General features: G+C 41.1%; 1 protein-coding gene across 1 annotated transcript; it reads right to left on the bottom strand.

The window, feature by feature from the left end:
• Positions 1-161: 161 nt before the first annotated feature.
• clvs2 (clavesin 2) lies at positions 162-20,810 on the bottom strand. The gene is made up of 5 exons (XM_061243220.1): positions 19,709-20,810; positions 18,412-18,586; positions 6,342-6,452; positions 5,754-5,974; positions 162-2,860 (listed from the first exon to the last, which is right to left on the bottom strand). The coding sequence occupies exons 1-5, from the start codon at positions 20,095-20,097 to the stop codon at positions 2,767-2,769; spliced, it is 990 nt and encodes a 329-aa protein (XP_061099204.1). The 5' UTR covers positions 20,098-20,810; the 3' UTR covers positions 162-2,766.
• Between the last annotated feature and the right edge of the window lie 123 nt (positions 20,811-20,933).

The raw sequence follows: 20,933 nt of genomic DNA, 5'->3' as shown, positions 1-20,933 counted from the left end.
TTCATGTAACTTAATGTCAGTGAAGCCCAGATCGCAGTACCAGTCAAGAAGAGGCCTACATTCTACAAAGGACCAAAATGTTAGAGGTTCGCTTGTCCTGGAAAAAAAATGCAAATACAAATCAAGAAATAAAATGCAAATCAGAAAAGAGACAAATGAAATTTCGAACAAGGGTGTCGATATTTATTGTTGTTTACTTTTTGTCTGCTTGTTTCAGTTACGTAAATTATTTCAACATGTCCCCTGTAATGACATTTACACACATAACACCCACCTACACTCTCACTGAGAATCACAGGCAGTAGCCAAACAGAGGAGTACTTACTGCAAAGCCTCCGCATTACAATGTGTCCCTTCACAAGCACTTCCAGCCCTAATGCAAGGTATCCCTGCTGTAAAATCCAGCTACGACCAGCTTGAAGTACCAGCTATTAGCTGTTTCAAAACATAGCTTGAGCTGGTCCAACCATGTTGAGTACGGAGCTGGTCTAACTGGTCAACCGGTCACCAGCTGTTTCAAAACCTAGCTTGAGCTGTTTTTTTCAGCAGGGATGTTAAATATGGTTTTTGCTGTCTTTCCTTTTTTATATACAGTATGTGACATATAAAGTTTAAACTAAAACATGTATACACATTCAGAAAATTGATTGTAGTTATACCATTCATTTAGCCCAATATTAAAGCAAAACATTCTTTTATTTCTAATAGCTTGTGGGGCTTTGGTTAAGAAAGGAACCCTCTGTAGACCAAATGAAAATTGTACACAGCAGAACAGCATATTAAAGGCTTTGAAATTATTTTAATGTTTTGTTTTATGCTTTTTTTGAGCCTTATTAACTAGTATTATTTGGCTGTTTTTTCTTTTTTACAAACTCCAAAGTTTTATGGTCTGAGAGGAAATACAATGGAATAACAAATCATCGTTGAAGCCTTCAATGCCCTAAAACATTCAATTTCAGAACAAAAGGTTACACAAATACTGTTGAGTTTCTGGATTCATCTCATCTCATCCATGCTAGCTTTTTTTACCATCTTTAATACTTCCCTGGTTCAGCTGTACATAACATCAGCTTCTCTATTGTGACATGTCTGTAAACCCTGTCTTTAAATAATACAGAAAGGCTGTGCACTACTGACACTACAAAATAGCGCTTCCTTTGCCCAAGGGTATGGGGAAGTCGGCACGGTTTTCTCTCAAACTTGCGGCGAGCTGGTCTGAGATTTTCTGCACGGCTTTCTACGTTCATGGGCGGAGGGGCCTATCTGGTCTGCACTGAGACAGCTACGCACACATCAGAGTCAGTGTTTGTGACATAACAGGCATTGCTTTGTCGGTACAGAGATGTCTGCCACCCTGAGCTTTGCCTGGGACTTCAGTAACGTGCAAAAGCAAAAGGTTGTGAGAAATGAAACCTCCCTCATTTCTTATAGGACGCCATGGTATTGAATTAACCCGCCGTATAGACCACCCCAAAACATGTCCATCACATACTGTATGAGTGTACATCAATGTACAAGTTCAACATCATAAAATAGTACATGAGAAAAATAATATTTATATATCTATATATTTAAATTATTTTTCAAGTAACATTCCATACACTTGGTGGCGCACTGCTTAATACCTCTGTTCGTCTGATGCCAGCACGAAACACACAAAGAAGAGAAGGACTGAAATGTCTGTGTGCATTCAGAATCAATTCATACTGGACAGGTCTTCATTCTAAATACTCTGGGACAGGTAACGTGTCACTGTAACACCTGCTAGGCTAATAATAACATGCCCTTCACTGAAAACAATTGCAAACTCAGTTTTTGACTTTCAAATAAATTATGTACTAGAGTATACATTTTTTTGACGTTAGACTGAATTGCATAATTTAACAAACAAGAATACTTCCATAGAATTGAGTTAGCATAAAGTTAAGGTTAGCACTCCTAGAACTGCTGTTAAGTGTCTTTCTGTTGGAAACTCCCTTAATAATTTACAGGAAAGACACTTTTTTTTACAATGTAGACTAGGAAAACTGAGCATTCCATTTAATATCCTTCAGAGAGAATAGCAATATAATTCCTCCAGCATACAATAATTTCCTTGCACGTCCCTGTGTAAAGGACTATTTGCTTTAAAGATGCAAAAAAACCTGAATTTCTCTTTTATTGTGACCAAAGAAAAACAGCTGAGTGCAGCAGAAATTCACCACCATGAAGCACAGCTCGGGAATCGATGTGAATGATGTCCAGATTATGGTCTACTGTCGTGTCTGAGTAACAGAATTCCAGATCATTCTTTTTTTTCCCCAGGTCATCAAGTTCTTCATTTGCCTGCTCTAGAATTCAGACCCTGAGCTGCACCTGTCTTCCTGTCTGTTTGGATACTCCTACAGCACGTAAACCACATCTTCGGCCATTCCGAGTGTCGTTCCCCCAACAACCTATGGATCGTCACAGAACACTTCACAACAAAAACATATGGAATATTCACATCAGTCTGTACACAGTCTGTTGCTGTCGCAATAGCTTCCGAATCCAAAGTGTACTGAGGTGTATTTACAGTTTTGTATTGGCACTTAGCAATAACACGTGGAACATTCCGTCACTTCGAAGCTGTTCCCATTGGCAAAATTCAGGTAAACCGCTGCTTTTGACATTTTCTTCTCATGTTCCCTTTCATCCACCCTGTTTCTTATTTTTATTTTTTGTACTGTACATGAATTAGGGGAACGGTGCACTCTGCCTCCTCGCTGGTAGGGGGCGATGTTTTGTTTAGTCCAGTGAAAGTAGCGGCTGCAGGTTCTCTTCCTCGCTCTTCACTTTTTCTGGTCGTTTGAGCACCCCGGGCTCCACCACCGACTGGGACCTGTTAAATAAAATATGAGCCACATCAGAGGACTCTGTGTTCAGTGCTCTGTTAGCCCAGAGAAAATGCTCCATTCGGGGGAGGATGGAGATAGGTAAGGGAAGGTAAATAAATTAAGATGAATGCTAACATAGCTTGCTCTCCATTCGACCAGTGAAATGGCATTGAAATTTGTTTTCAAACAAATTAGATATTGAGGTTCAAATTTTGATATTTTCAATGGAGGTATTTTCAATGGAGGTAACCAATGCAAACAAGTAGCAAACATACCGCGCTCACTAATAAAGACTCAGGTTTTTCTAAACGCTACAAACAGTTTAATTTGTTATGCAGAAATGCGCACACACACACACACACACTCACACACAGTCATGTACACGCCCACGCACGCACGCATGCAAACAGCCTTCATTAAACCCTGCTCAGTGTTTAACATTCAAAGCAAATGTAACGTTTGGTATTGGGGCCACAATGGTTCACTTCATAACGAAATGTCAAACTCAGACAGTGTATTGGACTATTTTGATTTATTTCTCCATTAGGCGAATAAGCAGCACTGGGAATAAGGAAGCATCATTCATCATGCGTGAGGGCGGGGCTTGCAGCTCTCCGGAGCAGTGTAGATGGATGTATTCAAAGCACTCATTCTGCTGCCTTTCAATGATAAAACAATAGGCAACAAATTGCGCTCTTTTACCAACGGGGAAGCACACTGCATATTGATGCACACTAAATACAAAGAAATGTAGGCAGGGAGAATGCAATAAATAAATAAAAATCACAGCTTTACAAGGACGGGAAAGCACTTTGAAATTGCTCGACGCAATTATCTATGCCCTGGTGAGCTTAACATCCACAATAACAAGTTCATAAAGCCTTGTCAACCAAGGGAAAATCTCTGTAATTACAGGACCTGTGAACATTGATATGGCATAACTGCCAGGAACAAAATCTGCTAATACCTCTTTTGCAGGCAAAATTCTGCAGGGAAGGAGTGGTAACGGCAACCATAATTATGGCAGAATGTCTCCATAAAACCTGTTTTTCTATCATATTCCAGTTTATGAATTACATGATAGATGTGTCAATGTCAGCAATGATTTCCAAAGCAGAACAATGGAGATGTCTGAATGCCTATGGTGTGGTCTGAATTAAACAATATTTACATCACAGATGACATGGCTTATATTTCTGCAAACATAACGTTTCTTGCCAAGATACACAGGAAATACAGTGCGGTAGTGAGGAAATGGCAAAGCCCACTACAGTACAAACAAATCACCGGTAAGCGCTCCTGGTCTAAAATCCAGCTATGGCCAGTCTGGTCTACCAGCTACCAGCTGTTTCATAACCAAGCTTGAGCTGTTTTTTTCAGCAGGGACTACCAGTTCCAATACCTTTCATTCTTATCCAATTAGAGGGTGCATAGAACTCATTAAGTATGTAAACATGTCAGCAACAACCAAGTTTAATGGCATTAACTGGCTGAAACCTATAGGCACCAGTTATTAAAAAATAAACAGAGCAATATGGTAATGGGCTTGATAAATTACAGTAGTCACACAGTAGTATGATTACTGTAATAAAGAGGTACGTCTGGAGTTTGTGCAGATTAATCATCCGGATCTGTCAAAGAAGGAAGTAAAATGATCGCTGCGGTCACGTGATCACCTCTGTTCATGGTTGGGAAGGTGCAGTGGTGTAAATATTCAAGAGAGGTGAGCCAAATTCACTGACAAAATGGCTGCTATATTCATACAGAAAAAAGGCCTGGTCATGGACAGAGCCTTACAATCACACCTTATGTTACAAACTCAAACTCAAAATCCCTCAAATTTCTCATATCTCAAGATAACATTGCTGCTATCATGTACTATATCATGCCATGTTTCTCAAGCATACACCATAAAATCCTATTGATATTGACATCTCTTTTTCAAGGGGGATTGGTCAAGATAATAGCATAAAATAATACACATATTCTGTGCAAGAACACAAATAACAATATTGTAAATGACAAGACGGTTAAACAGTCACAAGGACAATAAATCAGAGCCGATACATTCACTAGTTACCAGCCAACATCTTTGGAACTGAGAATTTAAGCAAGATTAAAATCCCAAACTCCTGTGTGGAAGTGAATGAGACAAGTTCTGTAGGTATTTTTTTAACCTGGTCTTCATTAGCAAACTGAGGGAATAATCATCCCTTTATGTAAACTGAATAGGCTTAGATATGTATTAGCACTCCAAGACTAGATTTATTTAGCTGAAAGATTAAAACAGCCAAGCATCAAGACACAAACAAGGCTGAAACGGTTGAAACACAAGCGCATATGTTTATCTTAACTTAAGGGCAATTGTGTTTTTCCTCAGTTGAGCTACTTAGCATTACTTTAGACCTAAAATTGATCCATTTAGACAAATGAAATCTATTACCTCTAGTGCTCCATTCGTCCCACACAAAAGTCAACAATATTGCAGTAAAACTGTGTTTGACTGAGTTGTATTGAGCCACATTAGCCACAACAGATTTGATCCATGTTCCCAAGATCTATCAGGGAGTTGCTGAAGCCAATACGCATTAGCCTGAACACACATTGCAAATGAAAGGACCTTTATTTGATTTTATTTCATTTGTACTCTCTCAGAAATAAAGGTACGAAAAATGCCTAAAAAAGATACAAATGCTTGTCACTGGGCTGGTACCCTATGAATTCTAAAATGCATTTGCACATTTTCTGCTTGGAAACTACTCATTTGTGCCAAAAGAGGACTAAAATACACTACTATACTTTCAGGGTACATTTGGGAAATGTGATCCTTGAAGAACAGAGTACCTCCACTCTCACTTTATTTGTGAGAGTGGAGTGAGGAGGGGCCCTGTCACTGACCTCTTCATGGTTTTGGGGGACAGGTCCTTCTCCAGGTCCTTGACGGAGAGAGTGTAGGACTCCGGGCTGTACTCGGGCTCCTCGTCGTAGGCGTGGTCCAGCAGGGTCCGAGCCCAGGTGCCCATGTCGTAGGGAGGTAACATCCCTCCCAACTCTGAGGGCAGGATCTCCGGGTGAATTAGCTGATGCAGGCTGTTCAGATTGTTCCCATGCATGAAAATCTGCACATTTAACACGGAGTGAAAATTAACATAAACATAACAAATAAGCAGCATAAAAGCAACTAAGCAATTAATATGTCACAGAAGTGAAAGCCGATATTAATTTCAGCTATTAGCTACTAGCTCTCAGCTATTATATTTACCTACTGTAAACAAAAACACTGTCCCGAAAGACATTAACATAAATCAGTGACTGCCTGGTAGACATAAACAAACACAATAATGTAGCTTATTTATGTCTCCACCTTTATTGTATAAGATGTGGCTTATTTCTGTGTCATGAAATATTTCCTTTTGGTTTGTAAACATAAAAAGCACACATACTTATGGACCTATTACCCCTGCATACAGAAAATAGTGCTGTTACCCGTTTTCTTGTCTTGTCCTTCAGAAAGGGCCGTATGACCGTGTAGAGGGCATGGATGTACCACGGCTGGTTGACAAAATGGATTCCTCCAAACCTGGCTGGGAAGCTATCCTGTCAGGTGAAGAGGCAGAAATCTGAGTCATAATCTGTTATATTCATGGGTCTGAATGTCTGTCACACTTGATTACACTTCTTGCATTGTGTTCTCTGGGCTTATCTCTTTGGTGCCTTTAAATACCTAGACAGGAAACTATGCTTTGTGACCAAAATTTTGGGGCCATTTTGTCTCCATGTTCACCCTAGGTTTTGTAAATACTGACATCAGCAGGTAAAGCGAGTATCAATTAAAACAGCAAACATTTTAACTATTACACAAACCATTGGCCTCAAGAGATACAACACACAGAATTTACAGAACAAATATACTGGAAAACATGAAATGGCTAAAAGAGATAATGAGCTAGACTAAGACTAATTTCAAACAGAGAAACTTAATTTTAATGGATAACTTCCGGTGCCACCACTGGACTTTGTAGTCCATCCCAGTATACACATTAATATCTCTGTATCTGTGACCCATTTAGCCTGTTGTAATAATTGTGCCTTCAGGACAGGTTCTTCAGCAGTTCTGGAGTTGAACCCAGAACTGCAAAGGCAGAGAAATTGCAAGTTTCGGTCACCGCCACTGAATTCGTAGCCTGGCACAAAATTGAGCGGAGAACTGACTGCACCCTGTCTCACACAAGAATTGGGCCTGCTAAGCTCTCCTTTTCCATGTCACCTCCATTCAAATCTGTCAGGATCTTTAATCAATATTCATGGAACCCGTCATCGCAGATTGCAGACTTAGCTGTCAGTACAGGTTCAGGCCTTCCGGAAGGCTCTCGCTGGGATTTCTTCATTATCGTTATCAGCTGTCAAGGCATGCAATGACTCGGTGCCCAGCAGGACTGTATTTTCACACTGTGAAATGCTGTGTTGAAGCAGGCAAGCACTGGCCCCTGCTCCACCTAATTGCGTTATGCCTAATTCTTATCTGCAAGCCGCAAATTCGATCAGAGGCTGAAACAAGATTTTTTTATTCTTTTATCAATGTGTTTTGTTCACAGACATCTGTGCTCACAATATGGTGTAAATGTTAAAAAGGTAAAATCACAATGTGGTTACATTGCATTGCATTCAATTGCTCTGTCAGTTTCAGCAAATTTACACTGGTAGAGCAGATGTGTAATAACAGTGTGCAAAACATCTCACGCAATCGTTAATCTCAACGGGAAAGTATGTAATTTAAATAATTCACGACTGTTCTTGGAAAAATAAGATGATTTGTTGGAATATTTTTTCACCATCCTGGCATAACGAAACTTCATTACAGTCCAGGTCCACTTGCCCAATGACCAGACGGAACCATCCTTTATGGTGGGCTTAATCTGAGATTGGAATAGAAAAGGGATTGTTTGGTCTTTCTGTGGCAATGCTAACTAGCTTCAGACACCAGCTGGTTGAACACACCAGTCTAGCATCTGGGCCCAGTCAAGCCAGCTCGAATGCTATGGCACCTCCAGGCCATCAAACACAGCTGATGCCCAGACTTTGCCCCTTTTCCAGCTAATTCTGGGATTCTGAGCCAGTATCTGAGCCCTCTGTGTGAACTGGTGTCGACTGGTGGCTACGGTGTCTGTCTGGGACATGGAAGGTTGGTGGCTCAAGCCCCAGTTTAGCCACAATAAGATCAGTGAAGCTGTTGCGCCCTTCAGCAAGTATCTTAACCCCACGTTGCTCCAGGCAGGTTTGGCCCCTGCTTAGTCTAATTAACTGAAAGTCGCTTTGGATAAAAGCATCAGCTAAATAACTGTAATGTAATGTAAAGATGCAGAGCCCTGAAATGGACATACATGGAATAACACCACAGTTTCCTCTCCTACACATTATTTGATCTATACTTCTACTGAAGCAATTCAATTTCATTTCGTTTGTATATCTTTCTTTCCACAGAAGACTGTCACAAAAGCGCTTTACAGAGTAACAAAAGGGTAGGAAAAAATGGGAAATACCACCCCTAAGCCCTCTGATAGCACATGCGGTAAAAAAAAAACTCCCTACTCCCTAGTGGGGAGAAAGACCCTCAAACAGTGGCAAGAGAAATCTCAGGAGGAACCCGGCTATACTGTAGGGGGACTCCTAACCTCCACTGGTCGATAGGTTGAGATGGTAACAGTTGAAGTATTAAACCTGCAGTTACAGTAGAAAGTCCACATAGGGGGATGTCAAGTATGATAGTAATAGTTTCTGTATGACAGTTTTCTTTATGAATCATATTTCATAGAGGGGCGGCATGGTGGTGCAGTAAATAGCACTGTCACCTCATAACAAGAAGGCGCTGAGTTTGGATGGTGAGTGAGGGCCTCTCTGTGTGGAGGTTGCATGTTCTCCCTGTGTCTGCGTGGGTTTCCACTGGGTACTCAAGTTTCCTCCCATAGTCCACAGGCACGGAGGAGGCTAATTGGAGACTCTAAATCGCTCTTAGGTATAAATGTTCGAGTGAGAGTGCCGGGTGTATTCCTGCCTCATGCCCACTGCATGCTGGGATAGGCTCCAGCAGCCCCCGGTGTGTCCCTGACCAGGAATAAGTGGTTTGTAAAATGGATGGATGGATATTTCATATTTCAGGAAACAACTCATCACTGGTTGTAAAGGCTCCTGGCTGCTGATGCGTCTGGTGAACGCAAGTTGATTCAGTGGACATCTATAAAGCCCGGTGACATCACAAAATCAATAACAGCCAATTTTTAGGATCCGAACAGATGGAGGTCCGCCGGTGACATTTCGTAAGGCCTCTTTTACTTTCATTGCCAGATGATTAGAAATGATTTATCAGTTTTAATTAGAGCTGCATCATTTAATAAATTAATATCAATCACGGCAGATCTCCAGTGAGGAAAGTGATGTCATCGGCCCTCCCGCTCGCGACACCGGTCGTAAAATAAAAAGGCGGGATGCCGTCACCGTGTCGCCGAGGAGCGGAGGCCAAGGGCGGCCCTGTCAGCGACGCAGGGCGAGGAAGACTTCAAGGGAATTCTTTCACGTCCTGTCATCGCGCATCATAAATCAACGGCTGTAATAACTTTGAATAACCCACAACCGCTGTACATGCCGGGCCCACGAGATCGCTTAAGACCGAGAGCCACTCGGGGGAAATTAACGACAAATCCACACCTGGTGTTTCTAACAAAGACCAAATATAAGCACGACCAGAAATTATTACAGGTTCTTAATTGAGAAGGAATCATCAAAAACATGGCAAAAAGCAGTGGAGCTTGCTTGCTCCAAAAAGAAGTGAAAGCATCTCACACTCATTTGTAATCCAGTGCTAATAAACACACCTGGAGTGCTTTTGGACTCGTTTAGGTCCCGAAAAGCTCAGCCAGAACTCAATCAGACCCCCCAACCCCCAAATGGCTGCAATTTAAAACCTGGAATTGAAAGCTCTTTAAAAATCTTTGCCATTTTGCATCGGATTGGTGGTTTTGCTTCACCGGTTGGTCAAGCTGATGACAATGTCTGGATGCTGATCAGCAAGCGTAACCATAGTCCAAGAGGTCCACAATACCTTAAGACTTTCACCTCAGCTAAGACCTTAACAACCTGATTCACAGAGTCACTGTCTTTATTGAACACAGTTCCTCCTGTCTAGTTCTGAGACCAAATGGCTACAGAGAACACTTGAAGAACCTTGACTTGGCCTTTTGATGGGCAGCAATAGCATGACTTAATCTAAAATAATGACAAGAGCAGACCATTCAGCCAGGGGAAAGGGAAAAGACGGACATCCAGTGCCACCCCCACAACCCAGATAACCAAATTCACTGAGACAAAGGTACTGCAATGTCCTGGGTCAATCACTGCTGTTCCTTAACTCTGACATACTTAAGAGGGTAATTTGCGTTTTTACAATCCGTGGGCTTGTTTTAGTGATTGTTGGACCTTATTGAAGAAAATACATTCACCACACACTCAGACAAAGAGATTACAGCCACTGTTTCAAATTCTGCCTCAATAGTACAACGCAGTGTTGTGCTGAGACTACCCTTTTTAAGTTTGCTTTGAATTGCCGTCAATACAAAGCATTGTCTAGCAGCCCTTCTGCCAGACAGGTCCTCTAATATAAGAGCACAACAGCTCTCGGCTGTTTGGAGGCAGGCCTGTCACCTGAGGTCCATCTGAATACACTTGAAAAGCTCTCTCTGTTTTGTTCATTTCTCGTCAAAGGTCACTGATGGACGGCGAACGAACAAACAAAAATGGAGGGCCCTTTTTTAAAATCATTGCCGACGGGGAATGGAGTACTTTTCCATTGTTCCTCGCATGAATGAAGCATCTCTGTCCTTGGACTGAAACATGACGCTTATCTGCACTCCACGTCCTTCAGAATGAGAAGGAAGGCAGGCCAATTCTCCAGTCCTCTTTCGAGGGCCTTTTGAGGTCAGCGGCTGTGGTTATGCTTCAGTTTCATTTACTTAATTGACTGTTCTACCATAACAAATTGATATATTAAAAAACACACAGAGAAAATACAAATCAATGGAAAGCACTGCTTAGTACAGACCCAGGGACAAACACTGAGAGACCTAAAGAGGGGGAGATATAGAGAGAGAGGGAGAGAGTGAGAGCAATAGAGAAAGAGAATAATGAGCAATTTTAAAATGCAGATTCATTCTCTCAATCTAATTTAAACAGAATGATCCCTTCACAGTGTTTTAAAATCCTATATTTAACATAATGTATCTGACGCCAAGGCAAGGTCATGTCAATGTTGTGGCTACCACAGGAGGGGCTAGGTCTGTGCCTGTTGGATTCGGCCCGGTGGACAGAGTGGCACCACACAGCCAGGCAGGGACTCAGCTCCACGCGCTGCCTACTACAGAACCAGCACGGCTAAATCTGGAGCTAAATCTGCTCTGCCAGATCCTCCAGCGCACAAACAATTAGTCTAATTCTGGCCATGGGACCCAGATACATCTGCTGCAGTCTCCCTGGTTTAACTGGCAGGCTGATCCTTTGTTCCAGGGATGGACATACTCGACCTGAACATGCAGATGTGAGAACTTAGCAGCCAGAGAGAAAATGTCAAACCCTTACACATCCTGTGCATGCAGCAGTGCAGAAAGGCCTGTCACTTCATTCTAAGGTTTTGAGTTCTTTCTGTTGGTCTTGCATTGTAGTCTGTTTCTACAATGGGATAAAAATACAGTGCCTGAACTTTGAGTCTTCACCTTAGCTGTTCCCAAAAAATATTCTTATAGTGCTTAATGTTGACGCTGAAATTCCTAATATACATTACATTACATTAATGGCATTTGGCAGACGCTCTTATCCAGAGCGACATACAGTTGATTAGACTAGGCAGGAAACAATCCTCCCCTGGAGCAATACAGGGTTAAGGGCCTTGCTCAAGGGCCCAACGGCTGTGCGGATCTTACTGTGGCTACACCGGGATTGGAGCCACCGACCTTGCGTGTCCCAGTCCTTTACCTTAACCACTACGCTACAGGCAGCCCCTGTATATATAACGCAGCGTTACAGATCTGTGCTCGTGTGTTCATGTGTGCGTGTGTGTGTGTGCATGATGATGTGTGATCTTTTGTGTTTATTGTAAAATAGTTATCTGGATATTTATTTTAACTTTATAATCAATTAGGAGAAGCAAATCAGTCAGGGCTTCAAAGATGTGCATGTGGGTTTAAGCTTTTGCATGTGTTTGTGCGCATGTGTGTGTGCACTTGCGCGTGTGTGCATGAGTGCATGTCCTGTATCAGAACAACACGCAGGTCTTATATAAAATGGACTGTATGTTCCTTTTTAGCCAATATCTTTTGACCTTCTTTGATTCAGTTTTTCAATCTTCTCAATCAAAATTGCATATGGTAGCCTAAGAATGATTTTAGCTTGAACGTCATATAAACAGAGGAGTAATAGTCATTCAAGCATTAAAAACTGTGGTGTGTATTGCATATTGTAATGGAAAATTGCAAAACCTGGTATTAAAACTTGACGGGATTTACCTTAAGGAGTTTTTACAATGCTGGTTATGCTTGTCAAAATCATAGTTGTGTTATTTTGTGATAATATAAATAAATAATAGCGCTGAGGTTTAAACAATGAATGATCTTTTGTGGTGAAACATTTATTTACAGTATATGGGGGAAATAATTCACCTAAATTGAAGCTGAAGGCACAAATTTAATGCACAGATATGTTACTTAAGCATCTATCCACAAAATGTGTCCTTGATGCAAATAAATCATTTCACCATACTGCTTTCCACTTTGTATTTTTCTCCATTCCTACAGACATTATGAAAAATATACAGGAAATATTTTGAAATATCCATGCCTGCCTAAAAACGGTTACAAATTACAGTTAACGTTTCAACAGGAGGAATATGGTCAATTCTGAAAATTGGGGGGAAATTCCAAATATGACCAAAGAGAGCTCTTCCTTGTACTCATGCGCGATATGGTGGTTCTTTAACAGTAAAGCCAACTCATTAAACCCTGATGAAGTTAGGATCCTTAAGTGAGCCTCTTTCTCATAGTCTGTCAGGTAACAGATTGTACACGGCAAGGAAAATTCATTCAGGTTACTTTCAACACATTTTGTGTCAAAGTTACTACTTTTGTGTTACAAAAATACAATGTATGTGTTACAAAGTGAGACAATTTTACACTGCCTGTGTTGAAAGTAACACAAAAATGTGTTGTCCTTAACTAGACGTGAAGGTGTGTTAAGAAATGGCAGGTCATGTGTTGTATTTAACACATCGGTTTTGAGAGTGAATGCTCTCAGACAATGAGGGAAATGTATTTGTAATGCACTTATACCGTAGCAGATTCAAAACTGGAGACCTAGGATACTACTGAGCAAACCCCTGTGACCCGTAGCCAGAAAAAGTCCTCCGAAAAAGAAATATAAATATTTTACTTTCTTAATATACTTTATGTTTCCATTCTATTTTTTATTTTTTTGTAAATGACAGCAAGTGGAGCTATGGGTCTGCAGAAGTTATCTTCTAGAGTGTCTCACAAGCGTGGGGAACATCAGTGTCAGTCCCATGAATACAAAAATATCGCCAAGAAGGCACAGGAGGGTCACTTATAATCAATACGTGTAGATCAGGTATCCGCTTTCCTCAGGTCTCATAGCTAGCAGCAATATCAAGAAAGTCATGGAACAGAAATGATGATATGACAACCTGGTGTGAGCATCTATGAAAATGTGCTGGGAGCAAAAAAGGGAATATGAGCCTATTCCCCATTGGCTGGGGAATCAGTGTTAATTTATCCAATCAGCAGGGACCAAGCTTCCCTGGTGTAAAATCCAGCTATGACCACTTTGAAATACCAACTACCAGCTATTTGAAGATGTAGCTTGAGCTGTCTAATGCTATTCATCATGCACATATTTTTGACATTTGAACACATCATTTATCAAGCACACAATCATCCTGTTTGAAGACGTAATTCTCAGGAGCAGCTGACGAAATACAGCTAACGCGAAACAAGTCCATTAGCTAAAAACCCTTGCGCCACTCTGCTTCTTCTTTTCGTTTAATTTCTTCTTATAAACAAAGATTTTGTGCGATTTTAGGGACAGAAAAAAACCGTTCCCCATAGATAGGCCTACGTCTTGATGATTTACGTAAGCACAACAGACGGATTCCCGTTTTCAATGAAATTTCTATATGGACAGCTGAACGTCGCGCGGCTTAAGGGATTGAGAAAACAGACAATGACCGTGACGGACACAGCCAGAGATCACAGCCCCGAATCGATACGATCACGCCCAAAGGCACAACGCGTTCCCTAACGTCTTCAAAGCAAAGAAACATATGAAAGGCCAGAAAATACTGCGAGGCCATCTGCAGCATTTAAAGAGTGACCTTCCCACTATTTCGAGTTTGATATCAAAGTCTAATTATTTTATTATTCGAATTAGTCAGTCCAGCTGCGTTATGCAGGATTTATTTTTGAAGGCCACCAGTAGGATACTAACCTACGAATAGGAGATGATACTGAATCATGCCTACATGAGAGCATCTGATAGCGTCACTTACTTGTTTCCATCATATCAATGCTAGAGTATTATTTCCTGTATGAATGCAATTGCACTCAATGAGGGCCAGAGCAATGCAGAGATAAAGACTTACTTTAGCAAGTTATGATTAGAAAATATGCATGTAGAATCAGATATTAGTCAGGTTTATTCTTAATTGCAAGCAGAACTCAAAAGACAGTTCCAAGAATGCACTTATTCTTCTACAATTTCTTCTAATGACATAAAATTGCACACATTATGAATGCTCATGAGGATTTAGTCACATTAATTTTGGCTGCACAAGAGCATTTTAATTATGTATTGAACTTGTATCATTAAAGCCCTGACTGGTTATCTTCTCCTGATGGATTAGAAAGTCAAATGATTAGAATCTATGAAATGTTCCATCTTATATGATGCTTTCAGGAAAACACATGAAGTGAAATAGAATGCAACACCATAGACGCTGCATGCAACAACACACACTCTCAGTTTCTCTCATTCTCTCTCCCTCTCTCACATACACAGGCATACGCATGCCCGCATCCATGCATGCACACACACACACACACACACACACACACACGCCCGCACACACACACACACACATGCACGCACATGCACACACACATATGCCTGCACGCACACACACACACACACACACACACAGACATACATGCACATACACAAATGTCCGCATGCACACACAAACACACACATGCCCGCACACACATATACACTCAGACACACACATGTACACACACACACACACACACACACACGCACACATACAAATGACAGGCTTGTGCTTCTCTTCGCTCATACAGCCCATCTGGAAAACACATAGCATGGCAGTTGAACAGGTTGCTAGGGAAACTCAGCATGGGGTGGGATGGGGAAGATGGGCTCGCTGCGATTGGCTACTGAGCGCAGGGCATTTCTCAAGACTAAATGAGACAAAAGGCATGTCCAGGACAATGCAAGGAAAACACAGAGGTCTGAAAGACGGAGAGCGGCTCCAGAAAGCACTCCCCACTATATCAGATTCTACTGAAGCATTTTATCGACAGACTATCAGCCTGCTATTCTCTACATTTGTATATTCTGTACAATGGCAGTATTCAGCTACCTGACTAAACCACCATGGCTAAAATAGCTTCTGCCCTTATATTCCTCTTGCAGTTTCTGAGTGTGTTTACATCTGGCCTTTTCATTGTGATCAGTGTTCTTCTGGAACATTATTAAAAATCTTTTGTAATAATGTGCTTAATAGTGTACGCAGAGGGACCTCGTACCCACATTATTGGAATCTGCAGAAAATCTTTTCAAAAGGGAAATATCATATTAAAAGCAATGCAGGTAGGTCAGTTCTATTGTGACACTCTCAACAGTTGTGACCCAGGGGAAAAAAAGTATTTAACATTTGTTGACATAATACAAGTGCCTTAGATGACAAAAACATGTTGCAGTGGAAATATTTTACATTTATTTTTTAAATTTATTTTTAATGGAAAGTTCCATGTATTAAGAAAAATACTGTAATGTCCTCATTTGAGTATGCAGGGTCTCGGGAGAACTCTTAAAGAAGAACATTTTAAAATTGCGGAAAGACCAAGGCTCGCTCTTCTTGCAAGACTCCATAGTGACTTGTAAGCATTATCACTAAGAGAAGGCCTCATCCTAGCCAGACAAGAAATATGCCTTCTGAATACTTCTGAATATCCTGGGGCCTGTATATCAAAGCAGGATTACTGAGTTAGCTGGATAACTGCACTGAGTAAAACCCGGACCTCCACCCAAATCTAAAAGTAAAAAGTGCTGTTCCTGGTTTTTACATTGTGCAGTTATCCAGCTAACTCCGTAATCCTGCTTTGTGGAACCGGCCCCTGTTGCACATATTAACACTACTTCTCCTGCAATTCTATAACCACCCTCCCGTCCAGAGCAGTTTGTTTTGCGTTAGCTACCTGGAATTTATCCAGAACCTTTTTTAAACACACTACCTATCATCATATTGGTACACAAATATTTGGTAGGCATCATAAAACATCTGTAAAATGTTATTGGAATGACAGCCTATGCCAAAAGGCCTACATTACACTCTCAACAATGTGGCATTACACCTGCCATAACCAGTCTTGAACCAGCTTATTGCTGTACACATTATCTAGTGATGGATAATGTATGCAATGTAATGCTATTTTTACAGTCATTTTGAAATCTGCTGTAAAATGTGTATCATAGCTTATTATTACAATAGTAATATGATACCATGAGCTTCAATATGTTGCCATGGCTAATCACAGTAAGACAAAAAGTCGGCTGTGCTATTTGTAGCTCATGATACAGGTGCATATACCGGCAGGATCGTTTAAACTCAATATGTACCGGAGTGACAGAAGCCAGAAGCTTTGCCTGGATGGCTGGGGAGGTCAGAGCTAATGGAAGTCATGCCTGGATGACTCATACAGTGTGAGCTTATCGCCGTCTCTGTGGCATGGGACAGCTTGTCATGGAAGCACAGACCAGGAACCAGTCATTCACTGGAGCCATTACCTCAACCCATCCGTTTAATGTGCAGAGCATGGCAAGAGCCATCCTAAGGCATATGGTTGAATCATCAACCATCAGGTGCTATTTCTGCCCATTCCACAGTTTTACACATGTTGGTATCTAATTGCCCGAAGGGGAGTAAATAAGCAGCATTGTGATTTTGACCGTGTTTGTGTGGTAGCTTTGCAAGAGCACAGTCACAACGTTATTGCTGTTTTTGTTGTTTGCCCTAGGATTTCTCATCCGTTCATTAAAAAATCATATTCATTTTGAATACATGGCAAAACATAAGGTTTCAAAAGGTGACTTTCATTATAGTGAAAATGCTACAACCTCATCATTTTAAGAATATTTTGGGTGGGATGTCTGAACACTCCATTTATTGGAGTGTAGACTTAGGACAGCTGGATTATAGATTTAAATTAAAAGAAGGGCAATGGTGTTCTTCAAAAGTGATAAATTAAATAGCACATATAAACCTTAGCTGTCTGAATACATTACAGAGAACTAGTAATGTGCAGATTGAGTAACCAGTAATGTGTGCGTGTGTGTGTGAGTGTGAGTGTGTATGTGTGTGTGCGTGTGTGTGTGTGTGTGTGTGGGTGGGTGTGTGTGTGTGTGTAATTTGTGTGGGTTTTTCCAAAATAAGAATAAATAGAACCTGTCATTTAATCAGGAACAAAATTATCAGCTAATAACATATTAATCATTGTCGTCAATGATTATGAATATGTCAATCATGCACCTGGTCCGGCATTAAGATCACAGTCGCCTTTCATAACAGCTTAATATAATTTAAAATTAAAATCAAATAATTTTCAAAAATATGCAAATACCACGTGCCATGTTAGTTCCCTGTACCTTTTATCAAACATAAACAACGCCAGTGAAAAAATATCCAGCCAAATGGTAAACAATAATGGAGACATGCTACATTTTAGGGAATATCACATGCAAATGTTTAATTGTGGGTTACACATCCATGACAAAACTAACTGTAGGGTATCCATAGTCACTTCTATCTCTCCTGTAGCTTAAACTAGCATATATGAAAGCAAAAGCCTTCCTGCTACAAAGTGCTACTTCTGAAAGAGAATACTAATAAAACAGGGAAAAAGACTTCTGGATCCACCACTTCACACCTGCGGTGCGGTGTGGAATGTTTGATATGTAAATCAACTGCAAGGGCCAGTTATACGCTTGTAGAGATTATGGCGGGTATACACTAAAGTGCAGTCAGTACTTCTGCAAGTTACAGCTACAAGAACAAGTTGCTTAATATGATTAATATGTATTGTACACACATGAGGAGGAGGAGGACGAGAAGAAGAAGAAGAAGAAGAAGAAGAAGAATGTGGGTAAGAAGAAATGTAATAAGCAAAAAACAAATCTCCAAATATAAAAGCAAGATTCAGTATGTTACCTGAAGGCCTTCGATGGCAAGCCGCAGCATGCTTGGCGTTAGTTTTGAAGCTTGCTTAAAGGTGAAGTTGCTCCAGTCAATTATCAACACAAATCCATTCACCTGCAGCTCAGGGTCCTCTATCATGGTCTCCAAAGACAAGAGAATAGCCCGCAATATATCCACAAATGTGTACCTGCAAGCAAGGAAAGCTGTTACCCAATGAGACCTTACTATAATGCTGTAAATGAGGCAACACGGTCTTAGGTCAGGTGTAAAATGATGTTGCTAACTGATATGTTAATGCATCACAACAGACTGTTATATACATACAGTATGATTAAAGTCATATTATAATTACTTTCAGCACCATGCTTTCCTCACCAGGTTATTAGATGTACACACAGGGATTCAACATCTTAAATAAGCCTATTCGTTTTGTATCTACCTCCGTATTTCCCTCTTAAACTCATTTTATTTCGCGAACGAAAACAGTGTATAATTGCATGCACCTATATAAAATGCAAATTACGTAAGATAAATAATTAATTAAATTCAGCAAGCGTGAATTTCCACCCCTTCCTTCCCCGACCTGTGTCACGTGTTGTCTTTGTGTGCCAGAAAAGCACCATCCTTCAAACACTCATGCTTTGACACGTACTTCCCCCTGTCCCCCTGGTTAAATGAACAGCAGCTTTCTAAAGGCCCTCGAGTCTAGCCTAACTACATTGGGCGCTTAAAGACAACGGAATGTGGAGATCCCAGTAAACCGTGCCATGGCAACCATGGGGATTATGGACGCTTTGTTGATTAAACTAAAAAAAAAAAACACTCACTTTCACTGGACTTTCTCTTTTTTTCCAGCATCATAGGTTTCTCCTTCTCTGAGGCCTACTGAATTACCTCAGCGCGGAGCCTACTACAGGATTTAAATGCAATTCAACATGGGGAACATGTCTTCTAGATTAATCAACACGACATAAGTTTTGAGTGCTTGCAGCACGACAGCTGACACACTTTGGTCCATAAAACAATGCAGAATATTGAACAAGAGCGTCCTAAATCTGCCCATGCCTCCCAATGCGTACTGGTTGGTAAAATCGACTTTTAACTGTTTGATGCTTAACGCTAATTTTACCACCACGTGCTTTGTCATAGATATCCAGGCTTGGTTAACAATTACGTTGTAATATAACAAATGGATAAATAAAACACGCAGACCAAATCCCTGTCACAAAAGTGTGTTAGATAGCAAAAAAATCTGTGGTTCTGAAAGAACAGCTCAGTGATGCCCGCTGTTGAAAAGGAAATGCATTACCTGCTCTGATCCCAGTTTGCGGCGAACAGAACCAGAATTTTCCTGCCATATCGGTCCAAGTTGGACAGTACCCCGGGGAACCCGTCTTTCAGAGCCTGCTTGATACCCGGGTCAGTCGCTTTCAAGTTCTTGAACATATCCAGGTTTTGCTGTCGGTATTCGAAATACTGAGCAAGCAACCGGAACGCCTCGAAATGGTTAAATTTCCGCGCTCTGAGGAATCTCAGGATGAAAGCATCGTCTGTCCTGAGAAAGCCAATGTCTGGGCGCGTGATAATCATATCCCTCACCTCCTGTATGTCTTGATGCAAAGTATCAGGGTTTTCTTTCAACTCCACCTTGGCTTTCTCCAGCGTTTCTGGGGATAAGCCCGCTTGCAAATGAGTCATGTTCCTTCTTTATAGCGCTTCCTCCGAGCAGCGAAATAGGTAGGCTGTTTCAGCTGATGGGAAGGATTCCCAACGTTAGATGCGTCACGTATTTAGAGTCTTTTTTAGAGCATATGTTTCGGTGCAAGACCAGCGTTTACGAATTGCTGCTAGAAACACGAGTTTAATGTATGGAAAACGCCATGATCACATTGGCTGCATTTTCCCAGATCGTTTAAATGTTTAATTAATTTGTTTGAAGACATTCAACCACCCTGTGCAATTCAATTGCCTGTAGCTGAAATTGCCAGAATGCGGTATAGGTAGATTTTTCACTATGACATGTAGCTTACCCTGCCAATGGTGGTCACTGACTTAACGCAAACATATCAGATCCGTTCATTAATCCATCCCCACCCCAAAGACCATAATTACCATAAAATCATTAAACTACCTACTATAGAGCACCAAGGCTCTGCGGCACCCTGCAGCAACTCTTATCATAACTGTCCCTTCAGAATACATGTCGTTTCATAGCAGATGTAGCTATCTGATTTCCGCGGATTATGGTGTCAGAATCGTGGGGTTGGAGCCCGCCGACACCCTTTCTTGTTCTTGGCGGTCCATTTCCATCCTTATTGTTTGCTAGTTCGTAATTTTAGGTCTTACTGTTTCGGCTCCAAGTGTCCCGGATCAGAACGCCTTATTCCTCGGAAGCTGTGCTGGATGGTTTACGTCAGTGTACAGCCGTTGCCGCTTTGTTGCTGGTGAAAGTGAGTGAAAACCATTGCTCCAGTGGTACAGTCAGTCAGCCCGTCATCACACGGCGGAGGAGGGGAGAAGCGTTCACTCTGTTC

The sequence above is a fragment of the Conger conger genome, chromosome 5 (genome assembly GCF_963514075.1).
Source record: "Conger conger chromosome 5, fConCon1.1, whole genome shotgun sequence".
NCBI lineage: Eukaryota > Metazoa > Chordata > Actinopteri > Anguilliformes > Congridae > Conger > Conger conger.
This window is presented reverse-complemented; position numbering and strand designations above follow the sequence as displayed.

Bases quoted from the DNA above. Each gene is read 5' to 3' on its own strand.
- clvs2 (XM_061243220.1), bottom strand. From the start codon at position 20,097: ATGACTCATTTGCAAGCGGGCTTATCCCCAGAAACGCTGGAGAAAGCC. The intron at 6,453-18,411 runs GTAACATACTGA...TTCACCTGACAG, and splicing joins TTGCCATCGAAGGCCTTCAG to GATAGCTTCCCAGCCAGGTT. The intron at 5,975-6,341 runs GTAACAGCACTA...TTAAATGTGCAG, and splicing joins AGGACAAGACAAGAAAACGG to ATTTTCATGCATGGGAACAA.